Raw genomic sequence first — 17,500 nt, forward strand, 5'->3', positions numbered from 1 at the left:
GTGAATGGGACACAAAGTCTACCACTCCCATTTTGCCATGTTGGAATCAATCACATGCAAACCTAACTGTGTGGTGAGGTTCTGATAATATCGTAAAACTCAGTGGAACTGTTAAATTTAATTGCAGTGCAAACTTCAGTCCAGACACACATTTTTGTATGATAAATAAATTTTTATTTGAAAGAAAATGCTTCTTTCAAATAAAAATTGGGGTGAGAGATTGTTGGGAATTGGTGGTTACCATCTGATCAGTCATGATCTTATAAAGTGGTGGAGTAGACTCAAGGGGCTGAATGGCCTATTGCACTTCCTTGTTCGTATGTTTATACATCCATACTTATTTGCGGAATGATTTCAAAGTGAAGGTGATGTGAAATAATTGATTGTGATCTGAAATTCAAAGCTAGATTTCGAAGCTGTTTTGTGATTTACATCCTGGTGCATATATTTTTTTCTTATTTCATCCAATGAAATGGTTTTTTTACACTTTCCTAGCTTTGATCCCATTGTGTTTTCCCTTTATTTTCTCGTTGATATCATTTATGCCGAAAAGTCTCATGGTTGGAATTGTCAATTGACTAAACTGTTAATGTTGGTGTCAGCTTGGTTTATTTGTACCAGTCACAATTCTGCACCAGAAGAAGTGGGTCCAGTCCCATTCCAGGACTTGAGGGGATAATGACACTTCAGACTTTAGGGTAGTGCTGAGTACTTGCTGCGCTTTCTGTGGCTCTTCCTTTCGAATGTAATGTTACACAGAGGCCTTGTTTGCTGGTTTAAGTGATTCAAATGGATGTTAAAGAACCTACAACTTATTTAAAGAAGTGGAGGGAGTTCTGATCTCCTGGTTATATACAACCCTCAGTTAACACCTCCAAAGATTACCATTTTCTCATTACTGCTTGTGGGACCTCGCATGCATGACATATTGTCTTTGAAGTGCTTTGGGAGATTGCTGAGAGATGTGATGAGACTTTATATAAATTGACATTCTTTTTGACAACTCTCATTGCTGGTTAGTCAAAATGTTCCTGAAGTTGAGAAGCTGATAATGTCATGTCTTCCAAGTAGCTTAATGTAGGACAATCCGCCGCAGTTTTGCTTGTTTGAAAATGGATGTAACTAACTCCATAGCAGTAGACAAACCTGAATGATACATAGATCTGAGATTCGGCCACAAGAACACGACTTAGGCAGGAACACCACATGACCCATCTATCTAGAGAACCTGTAATCCGGTATCATATCAATCAACAGTCTCTTACACAACTGATATAGAAGAGGAAAGGCAGCTTCAATTAATCTATCTAGAGGAAAACAAAATGGCAGCTCCCCCTCAAAACATCCAGATGATACTTAAATTAAGTCCTTGGTTTTTGCTTCTACTACCCTTGCTAGAAGTCCATTCCATGTGTTGATCAGTGTATCCTGTGAGGAACATCTTGACATTAGACTTGATTTGTCTTTCATTAGATTGAACCTTTGACCCCCTCATGCTCTTAGTCATTGCAATAGGAAGTAGTATTGCAAATTTACCTTTCTTATGTCCTGATAAGATCATCTCTCAGTTGACTCTTCTCAAGGCTGGAAAGTCTATTCCTTTCGGCCTTCTTCATCACCAACCTCTGAAGTACAAGTCTTGTGCTCATTTCTGCACTTCCTGTAGGGTTTGCAAGTCTCCTTTATAAATTGGACACAGGACAGAAAGTGGAACTGGATTAAAGCACTGTACAGTTTTAAGCAGTAAACCCAGGAACTTTCAGTCTCCTATTTTGGCTATGTAGTTCACCTCTGTACTCACTGAATTAATCTTTGCAGTAATTTGACAAGTTGAGTACTCATTCTATTATTGCCTTTAGATTATGCTATACTTTTTGACAATCCATTTAACACCATCAATGGATTAAACTAACCTCCTATTTGGATATCAGCCACACATTTTGTCTGTTTTCATTAAGCTTCTGTACCTAATAGATTGTGTCCATTAGAAACAGTGAGGATCCAGCTACCAATTTCTGGAACACTTTTTTAGTATTTTCCACCCTCCTGATATCACCATCCCAATGAGTATCTTCCACTTCTTATCCTCAGTAAATTTCTTATTTGTTTATAGATTCATAGAATCTTTACAGTGCAGAAAAGGCCATTCAGCCCATCGAATCTGCATAGACTCTCTGACGAAACATTCCACCCAGGCTCCCTCCCCCACCCCACTCCCGCAACCTCGTACATTTCCCATAGCTAATCCATCTAACCTACATATCTTGGGTCACTAAGGGCAATTTAGCATGGTCAATCCACCTAACCTGCACATCTTTGAAGTTTGGAAGGAAACCTATGTAGACACGGGGAGAATCTGCAAACGCCACACAGACAGTCACCAAAGGCTAGATTTGAAACCAAGTCCCTGCAGTTATGAGGCAGCAGTGCTAACCACCATGCTACTCCAATCACTTTAAGCTTGAATTTTTTTTTGCTCATGAGACGTGGGCATCCCTGGCTGGGCCAGCATTTATTGCCCATCCCAAATTACCCTTGGAGAGGCAGTTAAGAGTCAAGCACATTTCAGTGGACCTGGAGCCACATATAGGCCAGACTAGGTAAGGATGGCAGATTTCCTCTCCGAAAGGACATTAGTGAACAAGAAGGATTTTTGCAACACTTGACAATGGTTCCATGGTCATCATTAGACTTGTAATTCATTAATGAATAGCAGCCTTTCATGTAGAATTTTGTCAAGAGATTTTTTGGAAATCTCAGAACAGCTCAGTATAGGGCTTTCCTAGGTTTAAATTTCACATCCTCAAAAATACAAGATATTTTTCTTCCAGAATCTGCATTGGCTGCTATTTATTTTATTACTGCAGTTGTTAATCCTAAAATTTAATTTGAATCAATTCCACTATTTTATCTGAAATTGATGCAAGTTTGACAAATATCTCCAAAGTTCTTTGATTGTATTATTTTATCTGGAATTCCATTCCAGGTGCACATTACATTGTGTAAAGAAAGACCTAACATTAGTCTAAATTCACCTTTGAGCAGTTTTCAAGATCCACTGTGGACAGGGGACGGGAGGGATGGGAGGGATGGGGTGGTTGGGGAGGGGTAGATAGGGGTGGGGGGGGTGGTTGGGGAGGGGTAGATGGGGGTGGGGGGGGTGGTGGTGGGGGGGGGTCCCATAATCTGAAATGACTTTCTAACGCGTGACTCTTGATAACAAGCAAAACCATTCCTTCTTTGCTGAAAATGTAAAAGAGCCATGGTATAATTTGAAGGAAGGGAATTTTCCCAATATCTTGATGAGCATTCCCTATAATTTGAAGATAAAGGAATTCTCCCAAATGTTGGCAAGCATTTCTTCTTCAGTGTTCACCATTAGAAGCTGATCACTTCATCATTTACTCATTCACTGCTCAAGGGATCTTGCCATGGTCCAATTGGCTACTTCATTTGTCTACACATTGGTTGTGAGATATTTTGGGATATCAAGTTGTTTCTTTCTTTAAGGCATAGTATCTTGTCCCAAGTCCAGGTATACCTTGAAAATGCTTGCATTTGTCTATTTTGCACCATTTACTATTCTTTGTACCTCACACATAAAGTCTCCTCACAGCCACTTCCTTTCATACTTAGTGTATGTTGCTCCATTTTCCATCCATGGTTCTATCTTCTAATATGTGGTTGTACCTTATGGTTCATCTTTACACCATCTCCTCTAAGGATTGGATGCCTCTTTATATATGCATATTTATATAGTACCTCTTGTATGAAAACAAACTCTCTGCTACCAAGACTTATCAGGTCGCTGATTTTATGGCACTTTCACACAGCTGTTACTAAATTCCAATCACTGGAGCTGTTACTTCTGTTAATTCCTGAAAATGTGGACTTTGTTGCCAGGTTTGTGCAAAGAGAGAAAAAAGTGATACATTCAAAAAAATGAAAATTTTTGATTTTCTTCTCAATTACCAGTGCCATGGAGCACAAACAGTTTAAACATCAAGCCAGCTGCATTTCTAAAGAGCTAATCTATTTCTCCTTTGACCAGAGGGAAAGAAATCATTATTACATGATTAGTGGCTTTAGTTAGGCAAAAAGCAGCAGTAGCAAGCAAGGCAGTGAGGATGAGTTGTATTAATTACCTAACACTTGCTGGCAAGATAATTTTATCAGTGATTTGGCCACTGGAAAGTTGCAGCTTTTGATAAAAGCTGATAAGTCCTTAGTTACATCAAAACATTGGGGACAGGGGCAGTGTCAAATGAAATGCATCTCATCAGCTTTTCAGTGACAAACCAAATTCATTCCTCATGTAATTGATAACGGACTCAGCCAATTATTTCACACATTACAATACACAGAGGTCCCTTTTACAGGTTTTGTGCTGCTGTAATTAGCTATGCTAATATCTCCTTTATTGGCCCTAATATTGCTCAACACCTTTTGCCATCCTGAAACCCACCAGAGCCTCATGGCCTGTCAGGAAAGCTGATTATTGAGAAGGATAGCTTTAATCAAACATAATTGCAGTTAATTTTTCTCTCCTGCTCTCGTTTGCCAGCATCTAATGCCATAGACTCGTTGATATTCCATTAAATTACAATTAAACAGGCTGCTTTGTTTCTGATAGTCTGAACAACACCACAAAGTTCTGTAGCCATTTAAGAGTGCTGTTTAGTAATAATTGCTTCCACACTCACAAAGGAGCAATTTACACAATACCCATGTAGAATTTAAACAGCACATAATGTAATGGATATTACACTTGAGTCTAACACTACAATTAAAATGATTTTCATCAGATAAGAAAAGAGCTCTTGCTAATCAACTTCATAAAAGTAAAAATAAATGAACCAATTCATAGTTCAAACATGCATCAATTGAAGTGACTGTGAAAATGACATGGAAACCTTTAGCTTTTGTGAATAAGTGTTATTTGCATCATCAACATGGTTCATACACAAATCATAAGCCATATTAGTTTATCAAGGAATTGTGGGATAGTGTTTCTGAAAACGGTGATCTATACGAGGATATAAGCTATTCATGACAACATCATTTGTAGATTTATTTTTGTTAAAACACCTACTGTCCATTACTCTTCCATAAAACCTTGCTTCTACTTGGCAAATATTTAAATTCCGTGTTTGAATATCTTTACAATCCTCGGTTAAATATTTAAAATGGCTCCAGTAATGATCATTTTAATTGTGCGAATGCTAAGTTTGATGTTAATGAACGAAATGTTGACCTTACGTGAACTGCAATACGTTAAGTGCTCAGGAAGGTGGAAAGTCCAATTTAACATGTTGTAAAGAACAATTGAATTTATTGAAGATTGGAGAGTAGATTTCCAAATGAGCTATAATGACCAATAAAACAAAAAAAAATTCAAAGACCTCACATTATGCCCATTTTCAGTTCCGTATTAGTGGGTGGCAGGGGCAGCAGATCAGCTTGAACTGGAGCCTACCGTCAAGCTGGAGAGAAGCAGAAGTAAATAAAGCCCATATTTCAAGCTTGATTTACTCTAAAACCTACTGTGAAAGATTATGACTCTTGAGGGAAATAAACACAGGGTCAGAGAATTAGTGTACATAATGGTCATTTTGATAATGGGCCAACCAATGCAACCTTAAACATACTGTACACAATTAAGCATAATGCACTAATGACAACACAGGATTTTTATCACCTCTTTGTGATCAGCAAATCTGTGTTTGGCAGTAATAAAGAGTTTATTGGTGCTGAAGTCAAAGATTTTCTGCCACGCGAAAAGATTTTTTTGTTGCTTTCAGCGCAAGCACTGAGCACTGGTGGCTGAAAGCATAAATTCATGCAGGCTGTCAGATATCACCTACAAGGTTCCTGTTTGAAGGGTAAGAGAGCAAATGACTAGAAATGCCTTTTGACTTCTTGATGCCTGGTACAGCCAATACCCCCTAAGAGACCAGCACCTTCTGCCCAAGCTGCTTTACTACATTCTGGCCTGACAGTTTCAGATCAAAAAGTTACAGGCATGCTAGTTGCTGACTCAATGCAGGATACCGTTCGAAGAAAAAAAATGACCAGTTCCACACATAAATGTCATTACCTGTAGGGTCATAATGAAAGGATATCTATATTGTTTTGCCCTGGCTTTTCCCAAATAGAAAATGACTTCTTATTTCTCAGAATTGCTACATTGTGTGAAAATATACAGGAAGTTAGCATCCAACAATGGAAAGGCTGTTATCTTATAAATTCACGGGCAACATGGCATGATGATTGTCACTACTGGTGTAAAGAAAAGTTGGTTTTAGTGACCCTTGTGTGGCCGGTTGACAATTTTTAAATAACACATTAGGAAATTCGGTTAAAGGCCTTGAGAGCTTAAAATATATGTCATCACTGGTCCAAAGGTAGCCGCTTAAAAAAAATGCTTCAAGTGACCATCAAAATATTTCACATTGAATAAAAGATTCATTTATGTTGTTATATGTTAAAGAGGAGGAACATTTGCTGATGAACTGTCTTCACCCAGTTCCTCACAGATGACATTTGTTCAGAAGATTAGCCAGGTTGTAATGTGCAGCATAATTGCCCTGTGCGTATGTCCCCGAAGTGAAACCTAATTGCTTGACAGGCCCATAACTTTGCTGTATGCTCTCACCTTGTTAGGTCCTATTCTGATGTAGTTAAAATGAAGCATGGCCGCAGGTGTGTGTAATTTACCTGGGTATTGACTTTGCCTGGTTTAATTGCAGAGTAGTTGTTAGTAAAAATTGGTGGGTGGAATATCAAGTGACTTATGTTGATGGCAGATGTGCATGCAAGGGAAACTGTGAATGATATATTAATGAATAATAAAAAGGTGCAATACAAAGGCAGCAAAATACGTGAGCCACGCATACTAATGCAACCTTTTTGTTCTTTATGATGATCTTATTTATTCATCCGTCAGTTAAAGCAGCCATTTGCTTATTCTCCTCATGTATTTTTAATATTTTTGTGTTCTATATTTAATTTTAGATTCTTCTTAAAGTTTTTTCTCAAGTGCAATCAGAATTGTTTGAAGAATGCAGGAAATCCAAGAGACATGCGTAGATTCCAGGTAATTAAAAATTAAACCGTTTACTTCTTAATGGGCTCTCAATTTTTGGGGGAACTATTTCAGGCAAGAAACTGATTTCGTTGTGCCCTTTTCTTTGGGTGCTAGAGTGCTTTGAAAGCTCCAAAATAGCATCCACGGTATATGCGTATGCTTGTGAGGCGAATCATGCCTGAAGCCATATTAGTGCAGGTGTTAGCGTGCATGAAGTGAACATCTGCTGGAAATTTAAAGAGCCATTGAATGTTCAGTGTTGATGTGTCACCAACAGTGCCATTTGGAACTCAATTCTCCAGCCAATAACTCCTCTTTACCTCGCTCAACAGAATCCCTATTCAGCAATAGACAGGGCCCCTCAACCACCTCTATTTAAAGAGAATGTCAAATACTATAGATTAGTTGCTGGTTCTTCTGGTTGTTACCAAAGTTCTACAAAGCCTACTCCCCAGTAAGCTTTGACTCCCTTGTTAGTCAAGAATCTTTTTACACCTGCCTTAAAAATGATTTCTACCGCTCACTGGGGAAGGGAGTTCTGCAGACTCACAAACCTCTGAGAGAAAAAATTCTCCTCATCCCATTTTAAATGGGAGACCCCTTATTTTTAAACAGCATCCCCTAGTTTTAGCAATTGTGTCCCTTAGTTCAGGTACAAACAGGTTACCATGATCCGTAGGTGCACTGGAGGCATGCTAAAATACAACATGGCATGGAGAATGAGGAGATTAGGACAAGCTGCTGGAAGAGGGAGGAGAATAAGGAAGAGAAAGCCTTCAGCAGGAGGCCCTATTCACCCAGGGTATTTTGAAAGCAAGCTCCTAGCTAAATCTCAACAAGGAACAATGTGAGTGAAGTCTGCACTACAGTAAAGAGGTCCTCACAGAAGTCTGCCACCTGCTGCATCAACAGTTGCAACTTCAGAGCAGGAGAAGGATGCATTGCCAGCAGCTATGAAGGTGACTGTGGTGATGAACTTTTACAGACCTGGCTTTTCCCTGAAGCTGGAGATATTTAGAGTAGAATCATAGAATCCTACACTGCAGAAGGGGGCCCAAAGGCCCATCAAACCTGCACTGATTATAATCCCACCCAGGCCCTAGCCCTGTAACCCCATGTATTTACCCCGATCTAATCGTCAATTTAGCATGTCCAATCAACCAAACCCGCACATCTTTGGAGTATGGGAGGAAACCAGAACACCTGGAGGAAACCTATGCAGACACGGGGAAAATGTGCAAACTGTACACAGAAAGTGACCTGAGGCCAGAATTGAACCTGGGTCCCTGTGAGGCAGCAGTGTTAGCCACTGTGCCACCTGTTCCCTATTACATAACAGTGCAGTGAAGAATGCAGGAAATCCATGAGACATACGCAGATTCCAGGTAATTAAATATAACATTGCAACAAAAGTAGCATAAGAGAGAACACTGGTGCTCTTATTCAATGAGAACTAACCATATTTCATTCCCTCATGCCAGAGAGAAGTGGGTAGAGTGAGCATGCAGTTCTGTTAAAATTGCAGGATTCCCCGTGATGCAGTGTGACATTGACAGCACAGGCGCCACATTGCGAGCACTGTGTGTCAACCCCTGCCTATATCCAACTGGTGTGTGACCACAAGCAGCAAATCATGCAGATCACTATAGAATATCCTGGTAGCATTTATGATGTCTGGATTTTTGAGCAGTTCATTGTGCCAGCTGCATTTGAGCAACTATAGTAAACTAAAGGCTGGCTAACAGTAAACTAGCTGCAGAAAATGTTGCTCCATGCCTCCAGTGCACAAGCCATTTACACATGGCTGCAGCCTACATACAATGATCCAAGCCCAGATCTATTAGCAGGAAAGATGGGTCAACAGCAGCATCCACTTCCGAGACAACTTGCCTCTCATCAATCCCTCAATATAGACATCAGACCCCTGCTCTACTCGGAACTCAGCCATGATAGGAGATGCCCAGGTGAACAGCAGAAATGTTTGAGGGATGTCCTCAAATCACCTCTGAAGAGGTCCAACATTCTTGCCAATTGATGGGAGACCTTGGCTTGTGAGAAGGTTGATTTGGGAAGGCATCAAACATAGCCAGAGACTTTGTCAGGAATGTCTGGAAGTGAAGTCAAGAGAGAGCGCACAAATCTCCAGAAACCTCACATATCCAAGCTTTCATGCACCATCGTCCCCGCATGTGACAGAGTCTGGAGATCACACTTTGGACTTATCAACCATTCCAGAGCTCATGAAATCTGAGTGGAAGCAGGTCATCCTCGATCCCAAGAGACTGCCTAAGAAGAAAAGACCTGTGAAATACAAAGAACAAAGAACAACCCAGCACGGGAAACAGGTCCTTCGGCCCAACGAGCCCGTGCCGCCGCATCACCCTACACCTATTCTACCCTGCATGTCTACGAATGGAACCCCTAACTTAGCCAGATTCAGGGGAGAATAGTGTCAATTTGGTAAAACCAATCAGCCTAAGAGCACATCTTTGGGGTGTGGGAGGAAACCGGAGCGCCCGGAGGAAACCCACGCAACCACAGGGAGAATGCGCAAACTCCCACAGACACAGGCCCAAATCCATGTATCTGCACAGCCAGCAGTGCTAGTCACCGAGCTGTTGCGGCGCCCATCTACCGGTCCACGATCAAGCGCACACACCGACACGAAGTACTAGGCCACTCCCGGAACTTCCAAGAGCAGCCCACGCACGACCCACCGTGTGCATGCCCCTTGTTTGACACGAGGTGGACCTCCACCTGCGGAATAAAAAGACAAAAACGTTAATCTTACACGCCTGCTTTTCCGGTGTCTCCCGAGGTTCTAACCTTATTTAATAGCCCCTACCATAACCCTCCATCCTCGTTTCACTCATGTGTCTATCTAACTGAACCTTAAACGAGTCCAACGTTCCTGCCTCCACCACCCTACTCGGTAGCGCGTTCCAGACCCCCACAACTCTCTGTGTAAAGAACCCTCCTCTCACATCCAAATTATACCTCTCCCCCCTCACCCTTAAATCATGACCTCTCGTGTTTGTACCCAGTCTAGGGAGCAGTCTCTCACTATTAACTCTATCTATTCCCTTCGGTATCTTATATACCTATGTGATAGAGCAGACTATCAGAGTGCTAAGACAACGCTTCTGCTTCCTGGACCACCGTGAAGCACCTTCACAGTTGTTGACATAACACGTGTCTCAATTTGTAGTGGTCTGCTCCCTTTGTAATCCACATCGGAATCTGCAGCCACTGTGGTTATGGAAGCTAAGATTGTTAGCACTGTGGCTGTGGATTCCAGTGCGGATTACAAAGGGACTTGCAAAATGTCACAGCAGTCCTGCAACCTGCTGCGACAGGTTATTAGGATTGGTGAGGTACTGCCCCTAGGAAAGTGGCATCAGCTGTCTGGAACACAAACTTGCTATCCTCCCTCAGAATGATGGCGTTCACTCTCACACCTCTGCCCCTTTATCAGTGCCCTTGCTATTGCCTGGCCAACTGCAAGTCACCCTGTGCCATGTTGGTTCAGTTAGATGGCTTGTACCTCAATAAAAGCATCAACATTGACCACAGCTACTGCATCATGATTGGGCCCAAAAATGTGCTAAAAGAACTAGCCACCATGCTGGAAAGAATGGGATTCAAGCTCTGTGCAAGGCCTTGTACCAAGTTGGTGCTATACTTCTGCAAGCTCCATAACATTGATCACAGGTTTTCGAGCAGACTTCCCTTGGACCAAGTATTTTGTTGCCTATCCATCAGCATTGTTCTATCGGCTGCCCCGCCAAAGTCCAACAACAGCTCGGAACAAAATTAATGTGTTAAAGCATCTCAAGGTGCTTCACAGAAGCATTCAAAAGCCAAGTTTGACAGTGAGCCACGTAAAGCGATATTAGAGCAGATTACTGTTAACTTGGGCAATAAAGTAGATTTTAAAAAGTGCCTTAAAGGAAAAAACGAAACAGGGAGATACTTAAGGAAGAAATTCAAGAGTTTAGGTCCTTGGCAGCTGAAGGCATGGTCAGCACTAGTGGAGGAAATAAAATTGGAGATGCACAGGATTTCAGAGTTAGAAGGTTGTGGAGCTGGAGGAGATTACAGAGATTGGAGGGGAAAAGCCATGGAGAGATTTGAAAGCAATCAACTGTGTCCTCCATCATAGAATCCTTGTGTGACTTTGTTGTTTAGCAGACTGACACCAGACCTGCCCCTGCCCCGGCCCCTGTCCCTGCCCTAACTGCTGTTTACTGGTGTCTCATGAAGTGCAGATCCAGCCCTGCACTCTAAGAGTACATACAGTGTCAGTGTCCGAGCTAGTGGCTGTGAGTATGAAATCAAGTGACTGCGTTGTATCTTCATCATTGTTTTCATCTTGCTATTCCTCCACTGCCTGGTCAGTGTGTATCTTTGCAGTATCCATAAGGAAAAAGGCACAAGGGAAATTTTATTACATTAAAGGTGCTACATGAATAAAAGTTGTCATTGTTGTCTTTGATGGAGCAGCCTACAGAAGAACACTGGTAGGAAAGCTTAAAAAGCATATATGCCTAATCATCTGAACCTTACCAAAGGCGAAAGGGTTTGGGATGATGAGGAAATTGGATGTGAGAACATTAGGTATGAGGATACGGCCCTCTTGGGATACAGAACATTTCCCTACCTTTTCACCTCTTTTAGAGCTCCAGTGTGCTCTCCGAAAACATCTTTTTCTCTTGTGTCATTACTTGCTCTTTTCCAGGCCAGATTCTCTTCAGCCACAACTCCCAGCACCTGCTGCAGCTACAACGTGCCCTTTTTAAGAGATGCAGGGTAGCTTTAAGTGGCGCAGACCAGTTTTACCCAGCGCAGGCTAGCTTTAAGCAGCACTGACTGGCTTTAAGTGGTGTTAATCACTCACAATGTTGATCCCCCTGCTGATGCGTCCAGCCATTGAACAGTGGGATTTACACTGACTCGGCACAGAACTCATTCAAATGAGCAGTCAGTGCAAAGTTGGCATGCTGCCTGCTTTGCAATCAATGGGTGCAGGTTAATCCAGTGTTGCCCATTATGACCCCCCCCCCATTCTAGTTTCCAGTGGCTACCCAATTTAGTATCATGTAGTTTGGTGTAAAAGAGACGATGCACAAACATTCATTTCCTCCCCTCTTTAGCCTGTCCTATGCCATGTGCTATATCCTGATTGAAAGGTTGGACAAGTGACCCATTCGCAGATTCTGGCAATGACTGTGTGCAGTCAGCTATAAGAAGGTACAGGAGAGTGGCTTGGGTTTATACACTTGCCAGTTTTCCTTACCTACACTTAGCACCTTGCCAACCACCCAGCAGTGGCCAGTAACCCTGAATGGAGAATCACACGCACATGCCTGCTTCCTATAATTCTGTTACAGAGTATGTTCATGCATGAACTTGCTATACCATTGGTTACCTACTGTAAAAGAGTTTGAAACAATTTGTCATGAAATAATAACAAAAATATTTAATGTGAATCCACCACACAAAATGCTTTAATAATAATGTCCGGTCAACTTAAAATACACCATTTAATTTCTTTGTGAAAAGTGTTTGTTAAAAAATTAGTAAATTGACCTCTTCAAATTATTGGCATTTGATTAAATCAACTCCTAAAGCATTTGTCAAATACCATTAACCCAAATCTTTGTTAAATGGAAAAGCATATCTTTAATTGTTCTTTGGAAGTTTATTTTATTAGTATCACAAGCAGGCTTACATAAACACTGCAATGAAGTTACTGTGAAAATCCCCTAGTTGCCATGCCTGTTCAGGTACACTGAGCGACCAATGCACCTAACGAGTACATCTTTCAGACTATGGGAGGAAACTGGAGCACCCAGAGGAAACCTACGCAGACACAGGGAGAATGTACAAACTCCACACAGACAGTGACACAAGCCAGGAATTGAACCCGGGTCCCTGGTGCTATGAGGTAGCAGTGTTAACTACTGTGCCACCGTGCCGCCACTAGATCTGTAACAGGCAAATCAAAACAAAGATTTATGAGAAAAAAATGTATTGTTTAGTGAACGACATGCGAACAAAAAAAAACTTTAAAAATGAGAAAAATACTTTATTGAAATTTGATTTTATGCCCAAGTGCTCAATCTTGAACAGCGCTTTCTTTATTTAAGCTCAAGTGATCCCACTTTGAAGAATTTCATTTTGTAAACAAAGCAGTGCGTAGATTGTCTTACAGTCAGTTGGGATTTCATGGGGAATATTACTGCTGCTGTGTTTTTCCTATACATTTTCAACTTATTTGTTCACTTAACAGGTTGGCAGAGGAGTCTGTGTATTGTTTTCTCTCTGCTCCATGAGGTAGTTACACAATAAGGCAACAGATGGTACCTAACATAAATTTCGACATTTCTTGCAGAAAGAGGCAACCATTTATTGGAACTAATGTTCCAATAAGCATTTTTCGTTTTGTTTACACCACATATCTTACTTGCAGACTAACACGATATATCCTAAAAAGCAGCATGGTTAACAGGTCAAAGTTGCAAATGGAAATTACTTCCAGAATAGAAAGTTTTAACTGCATTGTGAATGAGCGACTAAATATGGTGGAGTCCAGTGTATGTTTGGAATAAGCAGTCACAATCTATGAATCATGTTATCTGATTACGGTCTTGAGGAAAAACAAAGTCTGTGGTTAACTATACATTGTAGTCACTTTGATGAATAACCAAATATATTAACCAAAATGATTGAGCAGTACAATTTTATAACAGGATAAAAATTCACACTGCAAAAAGGCAGCAGTGTTTCCATTTTTCATGCTTCTCAGATACATGGCTTTGGTGATATTGATCCATTGATGTGGAGCAGAAGGTCAAACCTAGAATGAGTGGAAATGTCCTCTTTGTCTCACTGACGACTAAAAGAAGCATCAGTCACCAGTGATCCTGTGGTCGACAGTGGAGACACTAGTCACTAGAAGGACTTTCTTGGGTCTCTTCAGCTAATCTCCCTGCTTCTCCGAAGGTTTAACTGGACTTAACTGGGTGTCAGAGCCTAGACAATCATTTTGCTGATTTCACTGCCTCAGCACCTTTCTTGAGGTGCACTGCAGGAGCCGGAAGGAACATCGTATTCTTTGTTTTCTGCTGAACTGCACACTTTTCCTCGGTAAATGACCTACATAAGATGACAAATCAAAGATGGCTGTGATTTGACACTCTGGTCTGGCTCTCATATCCTGGCACCAATCACTTTTTTAATGATAAAAGATGTGAGATATTATCAAGATGCCAAACATTCTATTTTCACTCAATGTAATTATTTCAAATTACTGTATAATTTAGAAAAAACTTTGAACATACACACATTCTTTGTGTAATAGTTATATACAAGGGTAATTTATTAGCACAATTAATACCATTTTAGCATAATGTTATTACGATATATTGTTTGATGATCTGATAATGCATCAAATACTACTCAGCTAAAACAATGCAGGTAGTTCACCTCTTGTTAGGAATCTAGAGAGGGGATGTTTTACATTCAGAATTAGGTCCATCAATTGTAAAGGTTTTCTTAAACCTTCCAGTACAGGAAAATGTTTATTTAATTAATTTACATAACTTTGTGTCAGTGGCAGTTCCATGCAATAATGCCAGTATTATTTACACTTCAAAGCCAGGACATTCCAGAGCTTACACCACACCAGCCCCAGGTTAGAATGTTTGACCCTGTCACAAGGTCCATGCTATGTTGCTTGAGAGCTGTGATTCAAAATTTTGGAGCTCGTCGCATTTAGGTGGTTAGAACAGGAACAGGATGTTTTTACTTAGAGTATGTGGCACTTCCACTGTTAGGAGGGCAATTGAAACTTCTAATCTGCTTTTTAAAAAAAGGCACGTTATTGTGATTGCACAACTCTCCACATTGTGCTTTTAGGATGTCAATTATTACGTCAAGGCTTGTTCTGCGGGCAAATAGTCACTTCAGAAAACTGTTCCTTTATAGTTTACCATGAAATGGAAAGCAAGTGATAGAATTTCCAAGTTAATTTCCACAGAAGCACATTCTGGTATTTAAAGCAGGGTTGTGCATTTTGTATGCTTTCTCCTCTACTTTGTACTCAGAAGCAGCTGGAAGAGAAGTCTCTATCCATCATCAATTCAAGTCCCTGAACCTGGATGCAGAATGAAACTCTTTCACTCAAAAGAGGAAATTCCATTGACATACCAGGGACAATCACCATCAAAATGAACTTGAGAGGAGCTTATTTTACACTGATTGAAAACACTTTCACTATTCATATTCAGCCCTTTCTTTCAGATGCAAAAAAGTTCATTATTAGTGATTAAATGCAAGTGGAAAATTGACCTAGGATAATTTACCAAGAGAAAGCAGGAAAGCCTGCTGATTTATTAAAGAGTTTGTGGTAATTTCAGAATCCTTACCTCCTTTCATGTGAGCCCATTCTCAAGTGAGGTAATTCTAATTAGATAAACTAGTTAATCAATATATCAATAGATCAATGAAAACAGCAACTATTTAAATGAGTAGCTTGAGGGGTGTTTTAGGGCCTGATAATGGTGAGTGGAATATTCCCATGAATTGCATTCATTTGTTAACATAATAGGCAGATTAAATTGTAATTAGTGCGGCGGGTTTTTAAGAGACACAATTATAAGAGAAAGCTTTTACGCAGGCTGCATGAATGACAGGTATTTATAGTGACTGCATAAACTGTTCTTGAAAGGAGCATCTTATTCTGGCACCACTCCACACTCTCAGCAAAGACAGTTTAATTTAACTGTAAAATAAGGCCCTTGTATTTCTTTTCAGCTCATTAAGGTGTCAGCACTTTGTCGACTTTTTTTTGCACAATACTGTAACTATCCCCTAACCAGTGTGTTCTTTTATTCCCAGGTTGTTATATCGACAACAGTCAATGTTGATGGCCATGTACTGGCTGTCTCAGACAACATGTTTGTACACAACAACTCGAAGCACGGAAGGCGGGCTCGCCGTCTTGATCCTTCAGAAGGTACGGCCCCTTCTTATCTGGAACATGGTAGGCATACACATTTTACATTGTGCCTTATGATTTGTAGAAGCCTTTTTTTTTCATTACACCTTACGTTTCTATTCTTTCAGTAATACAATCTTCAAGTTACGTTTCCATCCAAATACATTTTGCACACCATTGGTCAAAAAGTATTTCCAAGCAAGTTAGTCAACACTACCATTTTACTTTCTCTTGAGTCTGTTGACTGCCCTGTCTCCCGGATTTCATTTCCAGCACCGTATCCTGTTCCAGTCAAACCACGTCATCCGCACTTTCTTTGGAATAGATCACTTTATTTCATTTTTGCTAGCAGCTTCTGCCATTGCTTTTGTTTCTTTTTTGGCAACCGTCTCTCCGTGGTCAGCAGCATAGAACTCCACTGGCAGGTTGGATTTGTAAGTTACAGTGACGGTTTTAAAGGAACATGATCAAATCTGCAAAGAATTCACTGTGAGGTCAGTTTCCTGTTGCTGGGCCCCTCTACCACAGATGAAAACTGTGGGGTTTGCAAACGAGGGAAGAGGAGGGGGAGAAAAAGCACAAAAATATTTTTCTTCCAACTGATTATACGTGAACAGCTGATTGCATGGGTCGCCTGCAAAGGGATGGTAGAGTGGGATGGAAACTTGGTGAAAAGTGACTATGAATCAAAGACTTGGCGAAAGCTAAAATACAGTGAACTAAAACTGAACCGCAGCTCACTCCAATTGCATTTGGTGAAAACTGCAAAGTGACAGGACATCACGTTAGATTGAGAGGGAAAAACACATATTCATCTCATTTGCTAAGGGTTGTGATTCTTGCGGAGAGAAAGATACATTGAAAATTTTTTAAAAAGCAGACTCGCGTCTCAATTCTTTTCTTAATGTAATGGAGTGACTCGGTGGCACAGTGGTTAGCACTGCTGCCTCACAGCATCAGGGACCCAGATTTGATTCCCAGCTTGGGTCACCATCTGTGTAGAATTTGCACATTCTCCCCATGTCTGAGTTGGTTTCCTCTGGGTGGTCTGGTTTCCTCCACAGTCCAAAGATGTGCAGGTTAGGTTGATTGGCCATGCTAAATGGACCCTACTTTAGTGGGGTATTAGCAGGGTAAATATGTGGGATTACAGGGAGCGGGTTGGATTGTTGCAGGCTCAAAGGGCTGAATGGCCTCCTTCTGTATGATAGGGATTCTATAAATGTAAAAGTGAATAATGTTCTGTAGAGCAACACCAAATTTAAAACTTACCAAAGATATAAATAGTTTTCCAGCCAAAATGGCAAGAATGAAATATTAGAGATAATGATGTGTGATATTTCATTTGATATCAACCTAAGCCTAATATAGAAAATCATAGGTTCCCCAGAGAGGTTAATGGGTAAATACCC

General features: G+C 40.7%; 1 protein-coding gene across 5 annotated transcripts in view; it reads left to right on the top strand.

Moving 5' to 3' along the window:
• ebf3a (EBF transcription factor 3a) overlaps window positions 1–17,500 on the top strand; it is a 142,935-nt gene that overhangs the window by 89,776 nt on the left and 35,659 nt on the right. For 4 of the 5 annotated variants that reach the window (XM_080205612.1, XM_080205613.1, XM_080205611.1 and 1 more), the window contains 2 exons: window positions 7,015–7,096; window positions 15,989–16,133. In XM_080205612.1, coding sequence (XP_080061738.1) covers window positions 7,015–7,096; window positions 15,989–16,133 — 227 coding nt within the window. The remainder of the gene's footprint in view (window positions 1–7,014; window positions 7,097–15,988; window positions 16,134–17,500) is intronic. The other variant, XM_080205614.1, reaches the window with a different exon arrangement.

This window comes from Carcharhinus amblyrhynchos, chromosome 17 (assembly GCF_965287045.1).
Source record: "Carcharhinus amblyrhynchos chromosome 17, sCarAmb.v2.hapA, whole genome shotgun sequence".
Lineage (NCBI taxonomy): Eukaryota > Metazoa > Chordata > Chondrichthyes > Carcharhiniformes > Carcharhinidae > Carcharhinus > Carcharhinus amblyrhynchos.